This window comes from Puma concolor, chromosome D3, assembly GCF_028749965.1.
Source record: "Puma concolor isolate L17-30 chromosome D3, mPumCon1.1.hap2, whole genome shotgun sequence".
Taxonomy (NCBI): Eukaryota; Metazoa; Chordata; class Mammalia; order Carnivora; family Felidae; genus Puma; species Puma concolor.
Genome location: NC_141678.1, coordinates 23,215,336 through 23,239,958, shown reverse-complemented (window position 1 = coordinate 23,239,958; position 24,623 = coordinate 23,215,336). Strand labels below are relative to the sequence as shown.

Here is a 24,623-nt window from a genome sequence, read left to right as displayed (position 1 = left end):
CACACAGAGGAAAGGATGCACGGATCTGAAAACAAAAAGTGGAAAAAAATGCAGCAGGACATCTGAGATCTGACAGTGTCCAATGGTGGAGCGTGCATACTAGTGGAGTCCCATCAACCTGGCCTGACAAAACGGGACTTCCCATCCTCCGGTTCTGCAGCTATTTGACTTGTTATTTTCTCCTTTGTAGCAACAGCAGTAAAAAGGATAAGGATGTGGGGGCAAGAAAGGAATGGCATGTGGTTTAGGGGTTAAGAGCATGGGCTTTAGGAGACAATCCTGGGACTGAATCCCTCCTTGGTCACCTGCCAAATGTGGGACGTTAGGCAGGTCACCTACCCTCTCTGACCTTGATTTTCTCCTCTGTACCTACCTTGTGAGAATCAAACAAGGTAACATAAGGAAAGCGCCCAGCAGATACTCTAGTCATGGTAAGTACTCAGTAAGTGCTTTTATTCTCATTACAAATATCATGGTCTTACCATCATTTTCATTTATGCACATTCCTTTCCAGACTTGGTCTGTATTCAAATTTTTAAAAAATATTTTCACAATCATGATGCATTACCATTCAATTTATTCTCTTCAAAAAAAACTCAAACAACTTATTTGTCAATATTTAGTTTTTTACATTGCTATTAAGAGTTCATTGACATCATTTTAAAGAAGGGGGCTCTATAACCACCCCCCTGCATTTTTGGTGGGTTTACTTTTGTGTTTTGTTTGTTTCCTTCCCTGTGTTATTTAGCCCAAGCTCCCAGTGTGACAGGGACAGGCAGGTTCTTGCCAATCACTTCCTTTTCCAGACTGCACCTGGAACTCAAAAAGGATCTGCATCCAGGCTCTGCTGCTAACTTGCCATGGGCTTTGGACAAGTTCATTGCCCTCCCTGGGCTCCCGGGTCCCTTCTTATCAACGGCAGGCTCTGCCCTACCTATCTCACAGAGGCACAGAAGCACTGTTCAAACAAACATGTCTGCCATCATTGCCACTCATGAGCTAGAAACAAAGACACTCAAAGTCCTAAGTCCTCTTGGAGGCACTAGGTCGTACAAGCTTCCTAGGAAATGCCTGTGATAGTCATGTTCTCTAACAGGGTGTAGAGAAGGCACTTAGAAATTCCTGCTTAGGAGTAGTGGGGTGATGGGGCCCAGTGATCAAGTGAGCAGGGTTCAGACTCCCATCCCACCTCACTTGTAACACTTGTGCCATTGCTCATCTTAAACCTTGGGGCCTCCTCAGAGGATTTAATTGGCACCAGGTGGAAACCATTCACCTGGACCAATATACCCACTTTGCAGATGGGAAAACTGAGGCCCTGAGAGGTGAACGGGTGTGCCGACCAGCACTGTTCTGGATGATCCTGAGTGAGGTGTTTGCAAAGCATCCCTGAAAGGGTGCCCTCAAGATCTGAAATGAGAAAGAACATAATTCTTCAAGGGAGATCCAGTTTGACCTAGCAGTACATTCTGGGAAATTTGACAAATTGTTTGTCTTCTCAAATCCTTTAAACCAGGATGCCAGTAGGAGGCTTGAACACCGCTCCGAGCGGTCAGGAGCTACGTATGACAAAATGAAGGTGAGCGGGGCTGTGTGAACCGTAACAAGTAAGGTAGGTAAAGCCCAGAGCTCCCCCGACTCACCTCACCTTGCTCCAGGAACAAGAGCTAGGTCTGAGGAGCTCAGGGAGAGAGAAAACAAATGACTCTTGCCTCTATGGTCCCTGGCAAATGCCTCTGGGAGGAAACAGAGTCTTCCTGCTGCCTGTCAGAATGGCTGACCCCCAGCCTGATCTCACCTAATTCAGCAGCTCGAGGGGAAGACACCACTCCCATCTCCGCTCTGCATCTCAAATGCACCAGGAGAACTGGTGCGGCTCAGAGGAATTGCTATTGATTTTCACTTGTGCAGCTGACCTAACAAAACCAATTCATCAAGTGCTTGTCTGCCTGGCTGCTCCAGACACTCATCCTACCCACGTGCAAATAAATTGCACAAGCATCTACGGTGATTTGTCAAGGTCCAGCTGGGCAGGGGCCTGGATCCATGGATGGACTCCAGGCTAGGCTGGGTAGGATCAGGCCAGCAAATACCCCACTGCTGATCCTCTGTTGATTGGCAGTGTTCTGGGGGGGTGGGGGGAGGCGGGAATCAGGATGCCTGCCAGCTGCTGCCACACTGTGAACCAACTGCCTGCCCACCCCCACCCCCCCACCCCCCCCCACACACACCGGGAGGAGGTTTTGAGGAACTAGGTCCAAGTGCTTCAACAGGGCTTGGCAGTGACAACCTCATTTGTGTCTTCTGGTCTCTGACCCCCTGATTTTGGAGGATTTGATGGAGTGTACACACAACCAGGAAGTACCAAGCTCAGGTTTTGGCTGTTACTGGAAAGGCATCCTCGAGTCAGCTAAGACATGGTGATGATACCACCTATGGGGGTCTAGGACCCTATAAAGACCAGGGGTCAGACTGAGGGTCTAATCCCTGTTCTCCTACTTCCTAGCTGTTGCCTGGGCAGGCAGCTTCAGCTCTCAGTGCCTCACCTTCCTCACCTATACCTCACCTACACTAGGAAATAGTACCTACCTCCCTGGGTGGAGGTCGCAGGGACTGAACAAGAGGGTACTGAAGGACCACAGGACCTTACACCTTTATCTCTTCCTTCCACGAGCAGGGACTGGATACTCAAGGGAGTGATGTGCTCAGGACCACACGGCAAAGCAGGGCAACATCAGGAGGGGTTACAATGAGACGCAAGCGCCAAAGGCTGATGAGAAGAGCGGGTGATCATCCGGCTTTCTTGCTCTCCTGATGGTGGCCGTCACTGAAGAATGGGATACAGGGGGAGCGGGCCATGGGCACATCATGGATCATTGCTTGAAAGGGTCAAAAATTTTATTTGCAGGCCTTTTTTGTTTTTGTTTTTTAAATTTACAGGTTTCCTGCCGTCCGGGGTAAAAGAGAAGTGGTGTCTTGCTGCACGAGGTTTGTGGGGCTTGCCTTGGGGCTCTGTCCCCATCCCTTTTGCCTGCTGGGGTTCTTCCTGCCCCAGGGGTTCTTCCGCTGTGGGATAAGGCACTGTGTGTTCTGCAAGAAGGCGCTCACGGCTGGCTGGTGGACGACGAGGCGGCCTTCTCAGGGGCTGCAAAGCTGAGGCTGTTGAGGGGTGGAGTTGAACTTGGGGCCCTGGCAGGAGGCCAACTGGTGAGGAGACCCAAGGCTATGGTAACTCAGCCCAGCAGGTCTGGTGCCGCTGCCTCCCGGCTGGCCCTGCCATGGCGGCCTCAGGATGGAATCATGCCTTTGCTTCTTTTGCGGTCAGCCATGGTTCTCCGGTTATGGTTGGCTCGCGTCGCCTTGTTGGCTTCCTTCTTCCTGCGTTCCTGGGTTGTCTCACGGTTCTGCCCGTGGCCCCGGGGGCTGCCGGCCACTGCCGTGGAGCTGTCGTGCCGGTACCTGAGGGAAGAACAACCCACCCCAGGAGATGGGAAGAGCTCACTGCCTTTCTCCGAGGTCTCTGGGAGAGGACACACGGCTTGGGCCAGGAAACCCATGTCCCAGCTTCCAGTGGGAGAAGAAATGGAGACCAGCAAGGGCAGGGCTGTGGGGATTTTGGCCGGTCCTGTGTCTAGTGAATTCTCTTCTCTGAGCCTTGCCTCTGGATGGGTCCCTGGCTGAGGGAAGGACCCGCTGTGGGTTGACCACAGCCCACAATAAGGAGAGGAGGGCTTAGGGATGGGGATGGGCCTGTTTCTTCCTCTGTAAAGTAAGGATAATGATAACAGTGGCTACTTCATAGGGCTGTTGTGAGGGTTAAATTAATACATGTAAAGCACTCAGGGTTTACGTGTGGGCTTCCTAGGTGGTTGGCTGAGCCCTTCCCGGATGGGTCCCCTCCCACCAGAAACAGCGCTTTACAATGCTCACCCCTTCCTGGCAAGGAAGGCCATGCGCCTGGCTTCTGCTTTCTCCCGCAGCACCGCTGGGTCCTGCACAAAATGGTCGGGCTGTGGAGGGGAAGGGAGAAAAAAAATCTAGAGTCATGAGCCTCTCTATTTCCCAAAGCTGTGGTGAGGCTGTGCCTGACTGGATCTTGTTGATGTCTCCATGCTAGGAGTGGGGGAACGCCAGGCTATGGCAGGGTGATGCCCTAGAAGGAGATGCCCTTGCTTGGTCCAAGGTTTCCATTTGAAGCCTCTCTCCTCCGTCCCTCCCACCTCTTTTGTGATGGGGAGGCAGCTAAAGGGACTGAGGCTTCCTGCATAGGCATGATGGGGTGAGTGGACCATAGTTGGAGCATGGATGACAAATGGGGGTCAGGCCAAGATGGCCACCATGAGAGGCCACATAGGGTCTTGAAAGCCAAGAAAGCTGCCCCTGGGACCTGACTCGTCCTCACTCTAGCACCACCACCAACGTGCTATGGGAGTACCCACTCTTTTTTTTAAAGTTTTTATTTATGTATTGGGGGGAGAGCAAGAGACAGAAGGTGGGGGGAAGAGAAAGAATCCCAAGCCGACTCTGTGCCATCAGCACAGAGCCTGATGTGGTGCTTGAACTCTCAAACTGTGAGATCATGACCTAAGCTGAGATCAAGAGTTGGATGCTTAACCGACTGAGCCACCCAGGAGCCCCAAGGGAGTACCTTCTCTCAAAGACTATTTTATTGGAGGGGGAGGGGTCAACAAGCAAAGGAGCCCAGACTAGCAGCAGGAAAAACTGTGGCCTAAGGACCACAGATAGCTCTTGGTGGCCTGTACTGTTAACACACACACACACACACACACACACACGTACAACTGATAACATTTGAAAACTGGAAGATTTTACATAAAAATCCAGGCTGAATTGGGGTGCCTGGGTGGCGCAGTCGGTTAAGCGTCCGACTTCAGCCAGGTCACGATCTCGCGGTCCGTGAGTTCGAGCCCCGCGTCAGGCTCTGGGCTGATGGCTCAGAGCCTGGAGCCTGTTTCCGATTCTGTGTCTCCCTCTCTCTCTGACCCTCCCCCGTTCATGCTCTGTTTCTCTCTGTCCCAAAAATAAATAAACGTTGAAAAAAAAAAATTAAAAAAAATCCAGGCTGAACTCTTGCCTGGGAAGAAGGGAAAGCCCTGGAAGCCCTAGGCTTACATTTATGATGAGGAGCCCCTTGGGCAGAGGGTATGTGTACTTCTGTTCCACTAGTCACAGTCTCCATCAGGACCCGCTACTCGTTTATGCTGGTAGCCTGGCCTGGACACATCTGAATTTGTCACCCTGGTGGGAGGGCATGAGGGGATACAGGGGGTCCCAGGGTGCCACTCGGGTTCAAGCTGAGCAATCTGGCCCTTATCTGTTTCATATGCTGAGGTTCTAGTTAAGATTTCATTTGAAGAAAAAGTTCAGCTGCTAAAAAATACAATTTGCAAACCCACCAGCCCAGATGACCCCAAGGGCCCTTGGGCTCTAACACCTCTGTGAGTTTAAGAACTGGCATCCTGAGCATGGTGGCCAAGAACTGCCTGCCCCTCTCTCGGCCCCCAGGCTCCTGGGCCTCATGAACCCAGCAGCTCAAAGGCTTGGCCCCTGAGCCTCCACTGAGTAGTGGAGGGGAGTTCTAAGCCAGCAACTCTCCAAGTGGGCATCTCAGGCTTGAAGGAGCCCCTCTTCTCCTGGGCAGGGATGCTGGGGCTGCCTGAAAGCCAGCTGCAGGCAAGCAGGGGCACGGTGCTCCCAATCTGCCCTTCAGAACGACACCCTCCCCTTCATCTGCCACCTGCCACTGAGGTACCTTGGGAGCCTCGTCCTCAGCCTCCTCCTCCTCCTCGTCTTCGTCCTCTTCCTGCCCTTCTCCAGGCACTTTGGTTCTCAGCACCTGAGGGATGGTGAAGGGCCTGAGGGTTTAGAGAGAAAGTGAGATCAAAGACTAGATTAAACCTGGAGAGGGAGCCTCAGGGAGGAGGGAATCAGGCTGGGTGAGAGGGGGCTGTCAGGATGGGGATGGGCTCAGGCAGCTGGAAAAAAACCAAAGTGCTTTTCAAGCCAGCTTTGTTCCAGTCCCCGGACCCTCTGAGGGTACCAGAGTCTGATATGGGGGCTTAGCCAGAGCTGGGGCAGCTCTGCTTTTATCTGCATTGGGAAATCTCTGTAAGGTTCTATTGGGGAGAGTTTTCTGCAGTTAAAAAGAACAATGTAAAATGACTGCCTGAAAACAAATTAATGCTGCCCCACTCAGGATGGGTTGGGCCAAATGGCCAAGGGAATGGCGGGGGGTGGAGGGAGCACTGGACCAGGAGTCAAGAGGCCTCGGTTTGGGCCCTGGCTCTACCACTGACTTGCTCACGTAATCAGGGCCTTGGTCTCCCCAGCTGTGTACACAAGAGGCTTTGGGAGAATCGCTGTGCCCCTGGGATTCCGCCCTCTAGCTGCCCTGCGGCCTCACCTGCGGCTGATGAGCTCATCATCCGAGTCAGCATCGTTGGCGCCCACCTGGTTGCCATCGTACGTGTCATCGTACTCGTCCTCATAGTCATCCCCGCGATAGGGCAGGCCCTCACCTGGCTGCAGCGGCACCTGCAACAGCAGAAGCGTGGGGCCGAGGGGCCCAGGGCTGGCCGATTCTCCCCCACCTGGCGAAGGCCCAACGGCCTGGGGCCACCTACCTCCTCCACCACCACGCTGTACTGCTCGTAGCGCTGCCGCTGTGCCACCACCTCCCGCTTGTCGTTCAGCAGGCTCCGCGTGTTCTCCTCCTTCCTGGAGTTGCGAGGGGACAGCGCAGAAAACCATGAGGCTTTGAAGGCTGCAAGTGCCAGGGTCCAAAGCACCACGGGCTCAGGCTGGCACAAACTGTGACAAGTGGTATCAAACACTGGCAGGGGTGTGGGAAGGTGGGACTCACCGCTGGGAGTGCCCACGTGACCAGGTCCAGCCACTTTGGGAGGCATTCCAAAACAGTTGTTGCAATGTAAAATGTGCCCGCCCTTTGGCCAGGAAATTCCTCTTTGAGGCACCCACCCGAGGGAAACGCTGGCCCTGAGCATTAAGAGGTCTGATCCGGAATTTTCTTTTCAGTGTTGTTTGTAACAGCGAAAAATAGAAAACAACTAGTGTCCATCACAAGTGAAATGGCCAAATGATGTGTCACATCTTTATTACAGAATGCCAGGCGGCAGTTATCAAGAATGACATTCAACTATTTGTGCTGATGCAGAGAGAATTCTAAGACTTATTCCCAAGGAAAAAAGCAAGCTGCAGAAAAATGTATATGGTATGATCCCATTTGTATAAAAGACAGAAAGCAAGCCAAACAAGCTGTTCCTATGAGTGCATATAATTTACATAAGTCAATGCACAGAGAGGGCTAGTTAAGTCCCCCACCAAATGACAATGGTTACTCCTGGCATTATTTGAACCTTTTAGAAAACAAAAATTTAAGAAAGACAAAGGCCAGGGGCACCTGGATGGCTGTCAGTTAAGCATCCGACTTCAACTCAGGTCATGATCTCATGGTTTGTGAGTTTGAGCCCCACATCAGGCTCTCTGATGTCAGCACAGAGCCTGCTTGGGATCCTCAGTCCCTCTTTCTCACTGCCCCTCCCCCGCTTATTCTCTCTCTCTCTCTTTCTCTCAAAAAAATAATTAAAACAAAACAAAACAAAAAAAGAAAGAGAAAGGCCATATGTGACCTTCTAACTGAGCTCAGGGGAGCGACAGGGGACCTCTGGGGTGTGAGGGGCAAGCAGGGGTCCTGCCCTTTTCCTCCTACCCCTGCTTCCTCACGGTGACCTTCTATCTGTTCCACAGTTCAATCGTCTATGTCAGTTTGCATTGGAAGAAAAAGCCCAAAAGTTAAACTCCTGTTCTATCACAGGTGAGGAACGTTGGGTGTGGTGGAGGGAAGGAGAGGGACCTGTTTGGGATCAATGAACTGTGGCGGAGCCTCAGTGGAGACTGAGGCCTCTCGACTGTGGCTTTGCAAATCTGTAGAAAAACCTGGCTTGTCTCACACATAGGCCTGTGGAATGTAGTTTCTAGCCCTGCAGGGGAAAATCAATATGAGATGCCAGGCAAGAAAATCCAGCTTAGCTGTGAAATCAGTTTTCTGGAATGTATCAAAGGTAGGGGGAAAAAAAGAAGAAGAAGAAGAAAAAGAAGAAGAGATACAAAGTCATAGACAGCTTCCATTAAAATCTTCTATTAACTGGCTTTTGGTGCAGGGAGGGACAGGGGTCTGAGTCTCTCAGGCTATCTGCCTGGGAGCTTGGGGCAGGCCAGGATTTGGCTTCCTTCAGTAGTTTTTACTAAGGGCCTACTACATGCCAGGGAGGGTACTAAGGCTGAGCTGGGGAGAGATTCAAAAAAGAGGAAGATCTGGATCTGTCCTCACGGAACTCACAGTCCAGTGAGGGTCGCAGGCAAATGGCAGCTAACATGAAATGTGCTGAATGGACGCAAGCATGCCCTGGAAACAAGACCCCCTGGCTTAGGGGGTCTAGCTGGTGGGGGTGGGGGGAGAAGGGGTGGGAAATGGAGGCCCTGTGAGGTGGTGGTCAGCGGTGGGGGGGGGGGGGGGGGCGGCGGCATTTGATCTAGACCAGGGAAAATTCTTGGTCCACAGGGAAATTCTGTATGACGCCAGGAAAGGGGCCTGTGCCTGTGGCCCTGGCTCCTACCTGGCTCTCTTCACCAGGCTGGGTGGGGCTGGAGAAGAGAGAGCAAGTGAAGGGGGCCCGGGTGTTTAGTGCCACTGGAAGGAACACGTCTACTCACTCCACATACATTTCCTGAGGGCCTACCAGGTGCCAGGGCCTGTGCTGAGCCAGGCGTCCAAGGATGAATGAGAAGTATCACTGTCCTTTTGCCACATCCCACAGCTCCTGGTCCATCCAGTCCCTAGTTCTTGGCCCCACTGTGGGCCTCTAGTTATATGGCTCCCTGGCAGGGCCAGAGAAGCCTTGCAAACTCCACCCACCCAGGGTCCTGGGAGAGGGCACAGGCAGGGACAGAGGAGCCTGGTGCCCTGGGCATCCCCATCCAGGGAGGTGCAGCTTTGGTCCCATGAGCCCCCTTTGGAGCCAGGAAGGAAAAGAAAAGTGAGGGTCAAAACCAGCCAGGAAAAGATTCATCTGAGGCCTAAACTCCAGTCAAGTCTGGAAACACAGGCAACAGTGGCTTCAGAGATTTCTTCGGAGCAGGTGCTTCCTCAGGGAATCCAGGGAATGTGTGGGCTTCCCTGAAGCTGAGTCACTCTTCCCCTCCTCACTTCTTCCGGCCTATCCTTCAAGGCCCAACTCAAACTGGCCCTTAGGGGCGTGACTGCCACCTCTGAACTTCTAAGGGACGTGTAGAGGCAACAAACCCTTCCTTTTATAGGTAAGGAAACCCAAGAGGCAGAGCAACTTTCCCAAGGTGACACAGCTTCTACCAGCAGAGCCACAGTGCTAGAACACAGGTCTACTGACTCAAGTCTGCTGGGGTACTTCTTGAGCTGTGCGATCACAAGCAAACTTCTTATCCTTGCCAAGTCTTTTTTTAAGTTTATTTATTCATTTCGAGAGAGATAGAGTGAGCAGGGGAGGGGCAGAGAGAGTAGGAGAGAGAGAGTCCCAAGCAGGCTCTGCACTGTCAGTGCAGAGGCTGATGCAGGGCTCGAACTCACGAAACACGAGACCATGACCTGAGCCGAAACCAGAATCAGACGCTTAACCGACTGAGCCACCCAGGTGCCTCTCCTTGCCAAATCTTAATTCTGCATCCCAGGGATGAAATAAGATGATGACTAGAAATGAACCTGGCACATGCTGGGCTCAACAAAATGAATCCTATTTCTTTTTACTGCAGGACTTATCAGAGCCTTTAATGTGCTAATGTGCTCTGTGACTCACCAAGAAGAAAGCGCACAGACTTTTTTGGCCATAGAGCCTGTTTTGAGGGAGAACACTCATAATCTTCCAGGGTACCACTGTTCAGTCCAAGGAATTTATGGGATCCCACCTTATACACACCGCCTCCTTCATGTAGCTATGATATACCTGCAGCACATGTGCTTGGCCTCTACCCAACAGCCACCCTCTACCTCACCCCCACTCCTAACACACCCTCATTTGGTTCAGGTCTTTCCACCTTTCCCCCTTCTCCTGGAGCCCTGGACCTTGGCCCTGTGACCCAGTTCCCCACTGAGATGTGAGTGGCGTCTGGAAACTTCTAGGAAAGGCTTCCTGGTCTATAAGAGAAACACAGGAAGACCTGGTCCAGACTTCCTCTTGGCACTGTCATTTCTGGAGGTCATAGCTGAAACAGCTGTGGCCACCCAGTGGCTTCGAAGGAACTAGCTCGCAGAGATGGAAAAGATGTATCCTTGATGATGAGGCTGTACCACAGGTTAACCAAACCTAGACAGACCTACCTTGCAACTCCCTTTCGTACAAGGGACAGGTTTCCCTATTACTTGAGCCACTGAGTGCATCCTATCTGATTTAACCCATACACACATTGTAACTCAAGTGTGACCTTGTGCTACTTTTCTCATGTGCCCCTTGACTGCCCTGCCCAGATTAGGACAAGAGTCCCTATGGAGGCCCTTGTATGCCCCACCCCGGCATCTCTCCCACTCTGTCACTACTTGTTTAATGGTTTAAATCTTTCCCATAGTCTCTGCATCGTTTGAGAGCGAGGCCCGGGTGCCCTGCTCACCTTGTCTCCCTGGTATCTAGCACAGGATCTGGCACTAGTAGATCACTTAATAAATATTTGCTGAATTAATAAGTAAATAATGAACACATGAATGGAGGCTTTGCCTCTTTGCAATCCCAGCCCCTGGGCTACCCAGCACAAGGAGTTCAGTAAACATTTGCCTCCTAGACTTTCCACCTGGCAGCTTGTAGTGCCCTAGGAGCAGGGCCCGGCCCTCCTCATCTGCCTCTTTCTCCACAACAGAACCTGCAGAGGGTCATTCAGACCTGGAACAGTGGCCACGGATGCAGGATAACATCTCTTGCCTGGGATCTGGGGATGTCGCAACGTGTGTGACTAAGCAGTTTACAAATGCTTCCTGTCCAGCCAGCCAGATGGCTTTATAGCTGCCCTGCGCCCGCTCCCCAAAGCCCTCAGCCAGCCAAGCTTCCAGCATGGGGCCCTCACCAAAGCAGCAGCTTGTAATTCTGCCACTGGGGCTCCTATCGCAAGAAGGGGGCAGGTCCCCCATTGCCCTTCTCTGAACCTTGCTGTCTCCATATATACAATGGGGGGAGGGCAGGCTGTACTCGTCCAGCAATTCCCAGATTTCTGGATTTCATGAACCAATACAATTTAGTAGAACTCTAGGGGCTAGCATAGTGTTGCCAAGAGTTACTCATTTCTCTTGAACTCTCTATCATCACTACTGACTCTTGGTCCCTCCAGTGGGCCTCCATTCCAAAGCCAGGTGATCTTTCCAAAACATGTCAGCTCATGGGACCCTCATCATGTTCCCCATGACCTCGGGGCCATTGCCTCTGTTTTTCACTCTTCCTAGAAAGTTTCTCCTTCCCCGCTCTTTACAGAATTGGCCCTTTGGCCCTTCCTCACACTTCCACTCTTGGTCCCATGTCATTTCCTCAAGCTTTCCTCTCTGGATTGAATCCTCTACCAGAGGTTCAGAAGTCTGCACACCTGCACCTTATAGTGCCTATTATATTTGCAATTTTACTTTGCTTGTTTGACAAAGTGATTAGTGAAAACTCCACAGGGGCAGTGGCCATGTCTGTCTCACTGTCCACTACACCTCCAGCACCTGATAAATCCAGGGCCTAGTATGCCATGAGCACCAGGCAAATATTTGTTGAATGAATGAATAAATCATAAATGGACTTTTCAATGCCAAAAAAAGTAGGAAGGACATAAACTAAAAATAAGTAGAAAGACCTTAAAATTGAGTATGTTCACCTTCTGAAAAGCTGACTTAGTACAGGTCCTTAGTTTTCTCATTTTGCCACAGAATGGAGAAAATCAGGTCGAGGAGCAGCTTCTAGGAAGTACTGCTCAGCTCTATCACCCAGAGATTTGATGGTTGACACATCCCAAGATGTAGGAAGGGAAGAGGGGAACAGTTTAGGTCCCTTTGGCCTTTTGCTATCAACAAGGGGATTCATTAAAAACAAAAAAAACAAAAAAACACCCTGTCAGAGTCAGAGCCTACCATATAAGTATCAGAGAACCTGCTCCTGCCTGCTGGGAGCACACAGGTCCTGGACTGCTTGGGGGGACGCTGAGCCAAAACTCAAGCCAGTTCTGTAAACACGGAGTCCTTAGTTTCTCTCAATTTTCTCACTGCACTTACAGAGTTGGGGTGCCTGGCACGCTGAAGCCCACTGCACTCACCTCCTGCCTTTATGCACCCGGCTCAGGTCCACTGTATCTCTGCTGAACACATCAAACTCATCGTTCTGGAAGACGTTGTGACGAGATGTGAGCAGGGGTGTCGGGTCTGGTTTCACCTGTCTGGGGTGGGGGTGACAGAGAAATCCATTCAAGGGAGAAAGGTCAGCTGATGTCTACCTGTGCTCTCTTGACCCGAACCATGTTACATGCATCAGATTCTCTACTCCCCTTCAACAGCCACATGAGACACGATCTAAAAAACCTGCCCTGTCTGGCCCCTACCTGGGTATGCAGCCATGCCTGACACAAAGTTCCCCCTCAGTCCCATGTGCCATTCAGAGATTTTCTCAAAAGTTCCCTCCCTCACTGAACACTCACAAGAGTCCTATAACATAGGTAGCTAAGATCACTCGACCTCTCTGGGCCTCAGTGCCCTCCTCTGTAAAATGGGCACAAAGTGGCCAAGGTACTTGTACAAAGGCAGAGCTAACTTCATTCATTCAATAAACATCGTCTGTCTGCGGAAGAAACACCCATTTGTGCACTCATTCCTGCTGCTCCACAGGCCTTCAGAGGAGCAATGGGTCAAACTCAGAAAGGGTAGGAATGAAGAAAGTGAGAAGCTCTGGCCATCCTCCTTCAGGAATCTACTGGAAAGGTGCCAATGACAGGGGCAAGCCAGAGACTTTGGAGCTCCAAAAGGCTCAGCAACCCCTTTGTCACATCCCACATTTCTGATGGGCCTTCCAGCAAGGAGCAGCTGCAATGTCCAGCTGTGCACACTCTCTCCCCTGCAGGGGGCATGTGAGAACCTCCGGGAGGGCCTAAAGTTCTGATGTGTTCCCAAGGAGGCCATTCATTTAAATGGCTGGGGAACACTGCTGTAGGGAAGAGAGAGAAGGCAGAATTCTGGCACAGGTGTGGGAAGCAGAGAAGCTAAGAAGGGGCCCTGACATGGCCCCCAGAGCACCTTTGGCCAGGGCCCTGAGACAGCCTGGGCGCCATGAACCCCCTCCCACCTATCTCTCCCACCTGTCTAGGCTGCGGTCCAGCTGGCTGAGGGCAGGGGCCAGCCGCTCCTCCAGGATGTTGTTGATCACCTGCTCCGGGTTGTAGCTGTAATGCTCCAGGCAGGCCAGGATGAAGCCCTCACCAAGATCTGGCAGCAGGTCCTTCACTTGGGAGATGAGCGAGTCCAGCTCCACGCCACACACAGGGGGGCCCAAGGGAGCAGCTGCCCCCATACACTGTGGAGAGAGCTACCGTGAAGGAGGGAAAGGCCAGACCAAGTGGGTGATAGGAAACAGACCTCAAATACCACAGGACTAGGAATCAGGGGACCTGGTTGAGTCCTGGCCCTGCCATTCCTGGGCCAAGATCTCAGCCAAGTGGCCCAGGTCTCTTGAGTCTCCAATTCCTGAAACCATGTGAAGAGGGAGTGGCTCTATGACTTAGTGGTTGAGCTACTTCTGGCTGTGTGATTTGGGGCAGGGCACTTCCCCTCTCTGAACCCCAGCTTCTTCCATGTAAAATGGGAGTACTGCCTTCTACCTCACAGAGTTGTTTCAGACGGTTCAAAGAGAATAAGGCTGAGCATGGTGCCTGGAGAAGACCAGGCACCCCACAAATGGCTGTGGCTTCGACTAATCCTTTTCCAACTCTAACAAGTTAATGGCTGATGTTGGAGAGAAACAGCAACCACCAGCCCTGGACTGTACGGGCTTTGCTCCCCTTTGATTATATTCTTTTTAATGAGGGGGATTCAGTTCATATCCTGCTTGATGCGGCTTAATTCTGTTAGGATTTTCATTTAAGGAAATTCCAAAATCAAAACAACAACAATAAAAATCATCCGTGTCTCAGAGAAGCCAAATGGGGAAGAAGGTGGGAAGAGTGGAGGGGACTGTCATTTTCCAAGGCCCTGTGACAGCCACAGGGCCTGAGTCTAACACAGGAAGGAGAGCAGCATCTGTTAATAGTGCATAGGGCCAGCCAGGCTTGGGGCACTGCACCCAATAGCTCTGGGAATCCCAACAACCTTGTGGAGGCAGGGATGGCAATTATCCCCACCTTAGACATGGGGAACAGAGGCTAGATGTGAGTGATATGCCTCCAGCCACAGAGCTGGTGAGTGGCAGAACGAGGGTATACCCCTGAGCTGTCTGACCCCAGAGACCCACAGAGACTGTGGTCTTAATCCCTATGTCACACTGCCTCCCAACTTGCAGGGAAGAGTCCTGGGCTCAGTGGGCAATCTGTATGGCCATAGATTTGGCGAGTTCTGGAAGAGCCTGGAGCACCAGAGGCTTCCACACTTGCTTAGTGGAGCCCTGCAGTCCCACGGCAGGGCGTCCAGGCTGGCTAAGCAGTGAGACCAGACGCTGCTCTCCACTGCATCCAAAGCAGCTACATGGTGATCTGTTTAGAGGAGAGCTCTGGGAAGGATTTCACGTGGAAAAAGCTCCATCACTTCATTTTACAGAGGAGAAATGGGGGTTTGGCAGCTGAAGGGACTTGCAGACTCTCTAAAGGCAGCACGGAGCTGACCCGCAGGCTCAGGGCTGTCAATTCCAAAAGAAACCTTTTTCTCTGAGAGCTGAAACAAAGGAGGGACAGGTTTCCTGGAAGGGGCAGGGGAAGCAGGGGAAAATGTTGCTCCAGACACATACCTCCTCTTCCTCTGAGTTTTCCAGATGTGAGAACGGTCCACTGACTGGTTCCACCATCGCAATGACCCCATTAGGGTCTTCAGCCACCAGTGGGTCTTTAGCATCTGTGGCTTTCCGTCGGTCCACCCCTTCCCAAGCACTTTCGACTGCCTGGAGGATGTAGGCAGTCCGAGTCTCGTCCCTGTGACACACGTTAAGGTGTCTCTCTCTCCGGTGCCAAAGCCTTTTCTGCCTCTCTAGCTCTAAGGCAACATAATTTCTCAATCCTGCCTCCGCATCTGACCCTATGACTTGTGTTAGGGGCTATCTGGGCCGTACCCAGTGGGCATTGCAGGTACCAGGGCTGCCTGGGGAAAGAGGCCAGACCACGGCCACGCTAGCCTTGAAACCTAGTACCTGTCACTCAGCAGAAAGCAGCTCTGGATGAAGACAGGGCCAGGGGCATCCTAGGACTTGATAATTGGAGGAGCCAGCAGCACCTCCTCTGCACTGACCCCCCAGGAGGAGGGCCTGCCTGATGGGGTCACTGCCAAAGGGGCTTCCTGTCTGACTACTGAGGGCTTCCTGCAAAGGGGGCCCATAGGGTATCCCTAAGGCAAGACTGCGCAATCTAGCCCAGCCTCCAAAATGGCCCACAGGCCCTCCTCCCTGTCCTTCCTCCCTCTCTACCACCCTGGGCACTGCCAAGCCAGACATCTGGGAGTTGCCCTAGACTCCCTCCTTCCACTTCTAACCTAGCGCCCCCCGGCCATCCCTGGATGCCAGCAACAGTATCCTCACCAGCCCCTGGGCCTCACAGAAGTCTCAGGTCAGTCTTTTCTCCTCCCTGTGCCAGACAGAGCTTTTCCAAAGTATAAAACTGACCCTGTTACTCTCTGTTTCACACTCTCCCATGACACCCCAGTGCTTGTAGGATAGAGTCCAAACTTCTTAGTGAGAGTCATCCCAGAGCCGTGCAGGTCTGCTCATCCCCAGCTCATCTGCCATGCCACAGCCTCCTCCCACTAGACCCCAAGCCCCCAGCCCCACCCTGAGATCTACACAAAATGTCTGTGGGCTCCTCAGATGGGCCTCTCTGTCCTCCATCCACTGGGAACACTTAGCTCTGGGATTGGCCACCTCCAATTTCTTCTGCTGGTCTCGGCTTGGAGAGCCCCTCCATCTCACAGCCTTTCCCTGAGCTTGCAGGGTTAGGTGCCTTCCTTGGCTTTCCTGTCCTCTTGATTTCTCCCATATGACACTTCAACTGCTTGTTTACTTGTCTGTCTCCTCTCCTGCAATGAGGTCTGTGACAGTGGGGCTGAGTCCACGTTGGTCACATGGGCCCAGACACTCAGTAAACGCCTAAAGAATGCAGGACACTACCCCACCCAGCTCCGAGGATCCGAGTAGTCATCTCCTCCAGAAACAGGGGCTGGGACTTTGGTGGGCCTCTGGGGAAAACTGGCTGACCCGAGTATTCTGGGGATAAACCTCCCTCTGCTCCTCTGGGTCCTAGCAGCCCAACTCCAACCTGGCCAGGCCAGGTCCTGTCAAGTGGCTGTGGTAGGATACAAGACTGCTGAGGCCTGTTGTAGCAAGCTGACATCATCGGCCACAGGGAAGAGTGTGTCGTAGTCCCGGAGGAACCTGCCAGGCAGAGAGCAGATGGAAGGGACAGGGCTGGGGCAAACTGGTCTGCTGCCCAACCACAAATCCCAGAACCTTAGACCATGATGAGCATATGGTAGAGGCTCTGGGATGTAAGGCCTCGTGTGGACTGGTCCCCGCTCGGCCACACTCACCTCTTCTCCTGCAGCAAGGAGCTGAAGATCTGCAGGAACTCTTCGATGAAGCCCTGAATGTTGTCACAGCTGGAACAGGACACCAGGGAAGATGAGTTCATTCGATGCAAAGGATCTATAACTCCCCTCCCTGCTGTCTGCCCTGCCCCTCTGCAAGGCCCCAGGCCAGTTGGAGGAAAGAGGCATTTGTCTCTTTCCCCATCTCTGCTCAGCAATCCCAGAGCAGGGAAGGGGGCAGATGACATGAGGGAAATACCTCTGCTGGGCTTGGGGAGGGGTTCTTCTACCCAGGAAGCTGCTCCTGAGGGCTCACCTGTTTTCCAGGACAGGGAGGAGGCAAATCTGGTTCATGAGGATGTGAAAAATCTCCAGTAGCTTCTTCCTGGAATGGGACAGCCTCTGCCACAGGTCACCTAGCAGCCTTTGAATGCCCCCGAGAGAAAAAAAAAACAAAAACTGAGATTTGGGAGATTAAAAGGTCTGAAGGGAGCTTATTCTCAACAGCTGCAGGTGTCCCTCTCCAGAGCTGAGAAAGCCTCACGAGTCACTGTCAGCAAAGGGTTACAGGCCCTGAGAGACCAGCCGATTCCAGGGCCGCTTCTCAGTTTAAACAGTGGGTGGGGAACCAGTATGCCAGTTACCAAGAGCTTAGAGCAACAGCGGAGAGAAAAGGTTAGGATGCAGGGGCCAGGAGGCTGCTAGGTAGGGACACTGAAGCTAGAGCTGCACAGTCCATGGTGCCACTTCCTTGTCTGAGAGATAGGGATGTTAAAGCCCGGGGAAGGCAGGGCCTCTCTCTCCCACAACAACGTGCTTAGTTTTGGCCCCGGCTCACTTGCTATCTTCAAGCCTCCTCTTCTTAATTGCAGACTCCAGTTCGGGAATTGCAATTTCATAAAAGGAAGCTAGTCTGTGGAGGTACACATGGGGAAAAGGCAAGATTAGTTCATAAACACCACACTTCATCAGAAAATCAAAGCAAACCACGGGAAGCGGGAAGGCCCATTTCTTGCTCCCCAGTTGTCACCACAATAATTTTCTCCCAGAAACTCCCTGGCTCTTCCCTAAGTTTACCCTAGATTGGCCTGCTGTGGATGGTCCAGGAAAAGCCTCAAGAAGTGACCTGCAGCTATGGGGCGCCTGGGTGGCTCATTTGGTTAAGCGTCCGACTTCGGCTCAGGTCACGATCTCATGGTTTGTGGGTTCAAGCCCCACATCGGGCTCGGTGCAGACAGCTCAGAGCCTGGAGCCTGCTTCAGATTCTGTGTCTCCCTCTCTCTGCCCCTCCCCCACTCTCACTTTGTCTCACTCTCTCAAAAATAAATAAATGTAAAAAAAAAAAAGAAGTGACCTGCAGCTACATTCCCCTTTCACTGGGAAACCAAAACCCAGGTAGGCTCATCCTAGCAATGAGCTAGAGTAGCAATGAGCTACTCAGAATTCAGTGAGGTTTGAGAAAAACCCAAGGTCACTCTTTTTGTTGGTTCAAACCTGCCAGTAGCTCCCTACTTCCTATGACATCAGACTGTAGCTCCTCTCTCTGGTACATCCATAGCTAGCATGGAGTAGCCGACCTTGCTTCTCACCTCAACAACCTCACACTCACCCCCCATCACAACTGAAATTCAAACTCTCCATCCCAGCGACAGGCTCCCAGATCATGCTTACCCACGTGACTTCTTCCTGGAATTAGGTGCACGGCACTCAGAACATGTTACTCTTACAACTTAAAACACAGCCACCTCTCTTCAGCAGTCTAATTCTTCCTCTGAACATCTTAAGCTTCCCAAAGCCAGAACAGTAGCCTTAGTGCCTAAGATGATGCTGAATTTGTAGCAGGTACTCTATAAACATTTAACTACCGACTGGCTGAATTCTGGCAACTTCTAGGTTAGTGTAGTCCTGTACACAGCAGAGGGTAACTAGGCCCAAAGAGACAGGCTTTACTAGGACCACAGCATGGCACCCAGAAAAAGAGAGGGCAATTTGGCCCAAACAGATTCAGGTGTTGCCAGGATACATTGCTGGTGGGAAGGTAAATTGGAACAACCCCTATGGAGGGCGATTTGGCGAGATCTGTGAAAGTTAAAAATGCACAAACCATCTGTTCTTGTGATTCTACTTCCAGGAAAATATTCCTCAGATATACTTGCAAAGGTGCAAAATGATGTATGTGCAGTTATTCTTTGTAACATTTTTCTGTAATAGCAAACAACTGAAGAAAAATCTAAAGGTCGATCTATGGGGTCTGGCATTCCATACAGTACAATGGAATTCTATCTAGCCATACCAAAGATTGAGGATGTTTTGTGTACTGATACACATTAAATTTAAAAATAAAATGCAGAGTGTCTGGGTGGCTCAGGTGGTTAAGCATCCGACTTCAGCTCAGGTCATGATCTCACAGTTCGTGGGTTGAGCCCTGCGTTGGGCTCTGTGCTGACAGCTCAGAACCTAGAGCCTGCTTCGGATTCTCTGTCTCTGTCTCTCTCTCTCTCTACCCCTATCCCATTCATGCTCTGTCTCTCTCTCAAAAATAAATAAACATAAAACATTTTTTAAAAATGTAAAAAAATACATACAGTACTCATAAGTCAGCAGTTAATTTAAAAGGCAGAGGGGGTGATATATAATGTGCGTATTTACTTGTATATGTGTATTTATATACATATCTCCGGAAAACCCCACATAAAAAACTTAACAACAATGGTTATACGTGAGGAACAGAACTAAAGAAGGGGAAAAGGAAGACTTCATTACATACATATATGTATACACATTATATATGTACTATGTGCATGTGAGTCTATGTATACGTACATGTATATATAACAAAAAGTCTTCCTCTCCCCCTTCCCTACTATATATGTTCATACATACATATTTTTGTTGTTGTTTTAATGCATTTTTTTAAAGTAAGCTCTGCACCCAATGTGGGGCTTGAACTCACGACCCTCAAGATCAAGAGTCATACGCTCTATTGACTGAACCAGCCAGATGCCCCTCGTTATATATTTTATACCTTTTTAGTTTTGAACCATGTGACTGTATTATTCATTCATAAAATTAAGCCACAGAGAGAGATACTCCAATATACTTGAGGATATCTGAGAGGACGGAGGTTGTTGTGAGAGGATTAGCCGTAGAGCTGTGTGGTGGCCGTAGCCCCTTCCAGAGAGTTGCGGGGACCGAGCTTGCTGCATTTGCTCAGCCAGCGTTCTTGGCCTCCAGCACCGCGTGAACAGGGTGGGCCAGCCCCAGGCTGTTTCTGTTTGTGGGTCAAAGGCAGTGCCACTTGCAGGCAACAGTGTTTTCCTTTCTTCCTCCTCACCCCAAGATGGGTGGAGCCACTCCCCTGCCTTCACTGACCCTTGCAGGAAAGTCAATTCTTCCAAAAATTACCCTCCATTTCCAAAGACCCTTTCAAAAGCAATCTGTGCCACATTTTGAGAAGATGCTTTAACAAAATGGAAAATGCCTGTGGGGGAAGCTGACTGGCTCAGTTGGTAGAGCATGTGACTCTTTTTTTTTTTTAAATGTTTATTTATTTTTGAGACAGAGACGGAGCATGAGCAGGGAAGGGGCAGAGAGAGAGGGAGACACAGAATCTGAAGCAGGCTCCAGGCTCTGAGCTGTCAGCACAGAGCCTGATGCAGGGCTCAAACCTGTCAACTGCAAAATCATGACCTGAGCCAAAGTCAGACGCTCAACCGACTGAGCCACCCAGGCATCCCATGTGACTCTTGATTATGGGGTCATGATTTCGAGCCTCACATCGGGAGTAGAGTTTACAAAAGAAAGAAAGAAAGAAAGAAAGAAAGAAAGAAAGAAAGAAAGAGAGAGAGAGAGAGAGAGAGAGAGAGAGAGAGAAAGAAAGAAAGAAAGAAAGAAAGAAAGAAAGAAAGAAAGAAAGAAAGAAAAAGAAAGAAAGAAAGAAAGAAAGAAAGAAAAGAGAAAAGAAAGAAAATTCCTATGATAAGTGAAGATAAGCAGGGTACAAAATCCTAAGAACAGCCTGATCTCTCATGGTGATTTTAATTTTCTACCTTCCAGAATTTTCCAAATTTCTTATGAGCATTTGCCAGTTTATGCCACTTTAACCATGAGAAAAGATACCTTTCTCAAAAAGTGGACAGCTACAGGCCCATTCTAACCCCTTTCTTCCAGAGAGAGTGCTGATTGGTGCTTTATTCTAACATCTTCTGGGAGGCTGATCAGTCCTCACATCTGATTTTCACGAGCTGAGGAGATCCAGGAGGGGTCAGAGCACCAGCTGCCATCTCTGGCACATGTCAGCACTAGATAAATGTTTTGTTGAATGGGCAAGTAAATGACTGAATGGACCAACGGCTGAGTGGACAGAGTTGGGCAGCTCCCAGAGGCTCCTGCGAGTGGTGGGGATAGATGATGCCTGGCAAGAGCAACAGCCAGAGGCCACTGAGAACAAGCCAATCCCCACTGTTGCCAGGCAACATGCAGGTTACCAGGCCAAGCCATGCACCCCTTTCTCACCGCACAAGGAGCAGACAGATGCTTGTGGTGCCAGTGGGCAAGGAGGGTCTCTCTCCCTATATCTTTCTTTACTCATATCCTCCTCTATATCTTTCCTCATCCTGGCAGGATCTTTCTAGAACTCCTTTCGAATAAATCTTCCAGGGGCTCCCTACTGCCTACAGAATAAAGGCCCCACTCCCCGCGAGCAAGTTCAAGACTCCTCACAATCTGACTTCTACCAACCTCTCCGGAGACTCTCCTTACCTGCTCCTTTTCCTACTGCCCCAGGCCCTGCTTCATCCCACTCCACTTCCTGGCACTCCCTGGACACTCTCTGGGCCTTCCCACCTGTACTCTGCCTGCCTGGAATGCCCTTCCTACCACTGTAATCTTACTCTTTCTGGAAGGTTCCTGTTCATTCTTCCAGATGTCACTTAAAGGGCATCTTAAAACCTCTTATTTCACCAGACAGAACTTTGCCTCCTTCCTCTGTGTTCCCAGAGCACTTCATAATATGGCCACAACAGCTGGCCCCACAAGTGAGCAAATCTGAATGTCTCTCTGTGTGTGCTCTAGACTAGATGCTGAAGTCCTCAGACCAATTCTTATTGTCCGTTACTCCCTTGTGCCTGCCCATGATAGGGGCTTTGAAAGAACAGAACTGAATTAACACTGCCCTATTCTTGGTTGGTGTTTTTTTTTTATTCCCTCCCTTACTGAGTTCTTGGCTAAAAATGGGAAGGCTTCTAAAATGCAGGCTTGGAAAGCCTGGGGGGCTCAGTCGGTTGAGCGCCCAACTCTTGATTTCAATTCAGGTCACTGATCTCACAGTTCATGGGTTTGAGCCCCGTGTCGGACTCTGTGCTGACAGCTCAAAGCCTGGAGCCTGCTTCAGATTCTGTGCCTCCCTCTCTCTCTCTGCTCCTACCCCACTCGTGCTCTCTCTCTCTCTCTCTCAAAAATAAATAAACATTAAAAGAAATAACAAAAGTTAAAAAACAATAAACAAACAAACAAATGAATAAATAAAATGCAGGTTCCACACAAGCAGGAGCCTCATCTGTCGTCTTCACTGCTGTATGCCCAGGCTGGAAGAGGGCCTGGCACATTCTAAGTACCCAGTAAATATCTGCTGAATGAGGATGCCAACGAGAACCTCTACTTCAGCAATCAGAACTACTACTGTACCTGTAACAGAAGTCATGTTTCTGGAAGGTTTGGCAAGCCAAAGGGAAGATATCCAGAAAGGCCCAGAGTGTAGTGCAGGTATCGCAAAGGTAGAGAACAATGTCTTTTAATTCCTGTTGCCAAAAGAAAACACTGCATTATTCTCCTCTGCCCCCATACACAGCTCTGTAGTGGGTCTGAGACAAAGTTGACAAAAGCCAGTGGGAGCCATCAGGCAGATACCTTGTCAGGGGAAGAGAAGACCAGATGTCTGTGCAAAGCCTGGTTGTTCCATCTCTAGGAGCGTGATCTGTACAAGTTACTCAATCTCCCTGCTTCAGGTCTTGCTACCTTAGCTCCAATGGGCATTGACCCAGTGAGCTCTGGGGTTACTTCTAGGTCTAGGTTAATATAGTTCTCTCTTCTAAGCTGAAGGAGAACCACCCCTGAACCTGAAGACAACGCCTGTGGTCCCACACAGAAAGCACATTCCACTGAGGACAATAACAAGCCCATACCTTTCGTACATTTTGAAGAGGATGGAACATGGAATACCTTCTCATACACATCCCTGAGTCTCGTGACAACTCTAAAAACGAGGCTGAGCAGTTGTTAGGATCTCTGTTTTACAGAGAAGGAAACTGAGGTTCAGAGGGGTAAAATGACTTGTTCCCACAGTACTCAGTGTGTGTCTGTCTGAAACACTTGTTTAATGCCTATTTTCCCACAAGACTGGAAGCTCCAGGAGGGCAGCTCATGGCTGCCTCTTTCCTGCTCTATCTACTGTACTTTTAGCACAAGGCCTGATGCATATCTAGGCTCCTTAAGTATTTACCTCTGTCTCAGACTGTAAGCTCCATGAGAGCAGGCACATGTCTGCTTTTGCCTACTGTTTTATCCTGAAGGCTCAGCACATGCTGGGGGCTCCTCAGTATAAATTCGCTGAACGAACGCAGGGCTCAATGAATAACACGAATGAGCTCATTGTGCTGAACTAAATGAAGATTAAACTCCCATCCTCTGAACTCTAGTTCCCTGTTCTTTCCACTACTCCATAAATGAAGCTCCCAGAGAAAAAAAAAGCCTGCTGATATGGTCTAAACCTGTGTGATGGGAATAACTGTTTATGGAGTTGGGTAAAAAGGGCCACAAGCATGGGAAGCAGCTGCCAGATCCCCTGCTAGCCACAAAGGCTGGGCTGAAGGGTAACCTCACCAGGAGAGGCATGTCGCTGGGGGTCAACCGGCCCCTCTCCTCAAGCTTCTGGGGTGTGGCGCTGGCCCCATCCCCTTGCAAACCACAGTGCTGGAGGATATTGCTAAAAACCTGTGAAACACAAGAAAAGGCTCTCTCACATCCTGTCAAACCAACAGCTGGAACTCATGACCTGCAGTCTGGGATGAGTGATCTGAAAGCTGTCTTGGAATCTCTGGAATATATGCTAGTGTTCCCATGAAACCAGAGACAATGATGGGATGCAGGGCAGAGTGGAAACTGTAAAATGGGAAAATGTAAAAATGGGGGTTATTCTTCTTACAGGACTGTGGTGAGGATTAAAAAGACAAAATGTATGGAAAGCCCCCAGAATCCTGCAGATATTACTTGAATGGATATGTTGGGCAAATGTATCATAATAAATAATTTAAGATACATACAGAAAAAAAAAAGAAAAAAATATATTTAGCAATATATTATATGTTTTGGATTCTCTGAAGATGGCAATTTATGGAAACTATATTGAAATCAAAGGCAAATCAACGGTGAGGAGAAAACGGTCCATCGTAAAATCGTGTAAGTCTTTAACCCATTGCACCGTCTTAAGTATGCTAGCACGTAACTACCTTAAAAGTTATCGTGAATAGTGGAATCTCTTGGTGGTAGGATTATGGGTTAATCTTCCTCTTTCTGTTTTCTTTTTCCATCATTTCCAAATTTTCTACAATGAACATTATCTTACAAAACAATTTTATAGAACTTTAAAGCTCTTATTTGAGAAACACAGGTATCTTAAACGGGTAACCTTAGAGACTTATGGCTGTTGGCGAACAGCACACAATAGAAGCCAAGCTCTTTTTGTATGAGTGCTAGACAGCCCTTAGATTTCAGTTCTGTTCAAGAGGGAAAAAGGGTGAATTTGAAAGTGTGTGCTAAGGGGCAGGACACAGCG

The 24,623-nt window shown here is 50.1% G+C and overlaps 1 protein-coding gene across 2 annotated transcripts in view; it reads right to left on the bottom strand.

Annotated features, from left to right (window-relative positions):
* Positions 1-426: 426 nt before the first annotated feature.
* The window catches only part of ASCC2 (activating signal cointegrator 1 complex subunit 2), a 43,178-nt gene continuing 18,981 nt past the window's right edge, over positions 427-24,623 (bottom strand). For both annotated transcript variants that reach the window (XM_086682112.1, XM_086682113.1), the window contains 14 exons: positions 23,672-23,782; positions 22,478-22,590; positions 17,631-17,705; positions 17,109-17,216; positions 16,796-16,864; positions 16,566-16,640; positions 15,012-15,192; positions 13,375-13,589; positions 12,343-12,462; positions 6,645-6,738; positions 6,425-6,555; positions 5,774-5,876; positions 3,931-4,010; positions 427-3,459 (listed from right to left, as the gene is read on the bottom strand). In XM_086682112.1, coding sequence (XP_086538238.1) covers positions 3,288-3,459; positions 3,931-4,010; positions 5,774-5,876; positions 6,425-6,555; positions 6,645-6,738; positions 12,343-12,462; positions 13,375-13,589; positions 15,012-15,192; positions 16,566-16,640; positions 16,796-16,864; positions 17,109-17,216; positions 17,631-17,705; positions 22,478-22,590; positions 23,672-23,782 — 1,647 coding nt within the window. In that variant the 3' untranslated portion in view covers positions 427-3,287. The remainder of the gene's footprint in view (positions 3,460-3,930; positions 4,011-5,773; positions 5,877-6,424; positions 6,556-6,644; positions 6,739-12,342; positions 12,463-13,374; positions 13,590-15,011; positions 15,193-16,565; positions 16,641-16,795; positions 16,865-17,108; positions 17,217-17,630; positions 17,706-22,477; positions 22,591-23,671; positions 23,783-24,623) is intronic.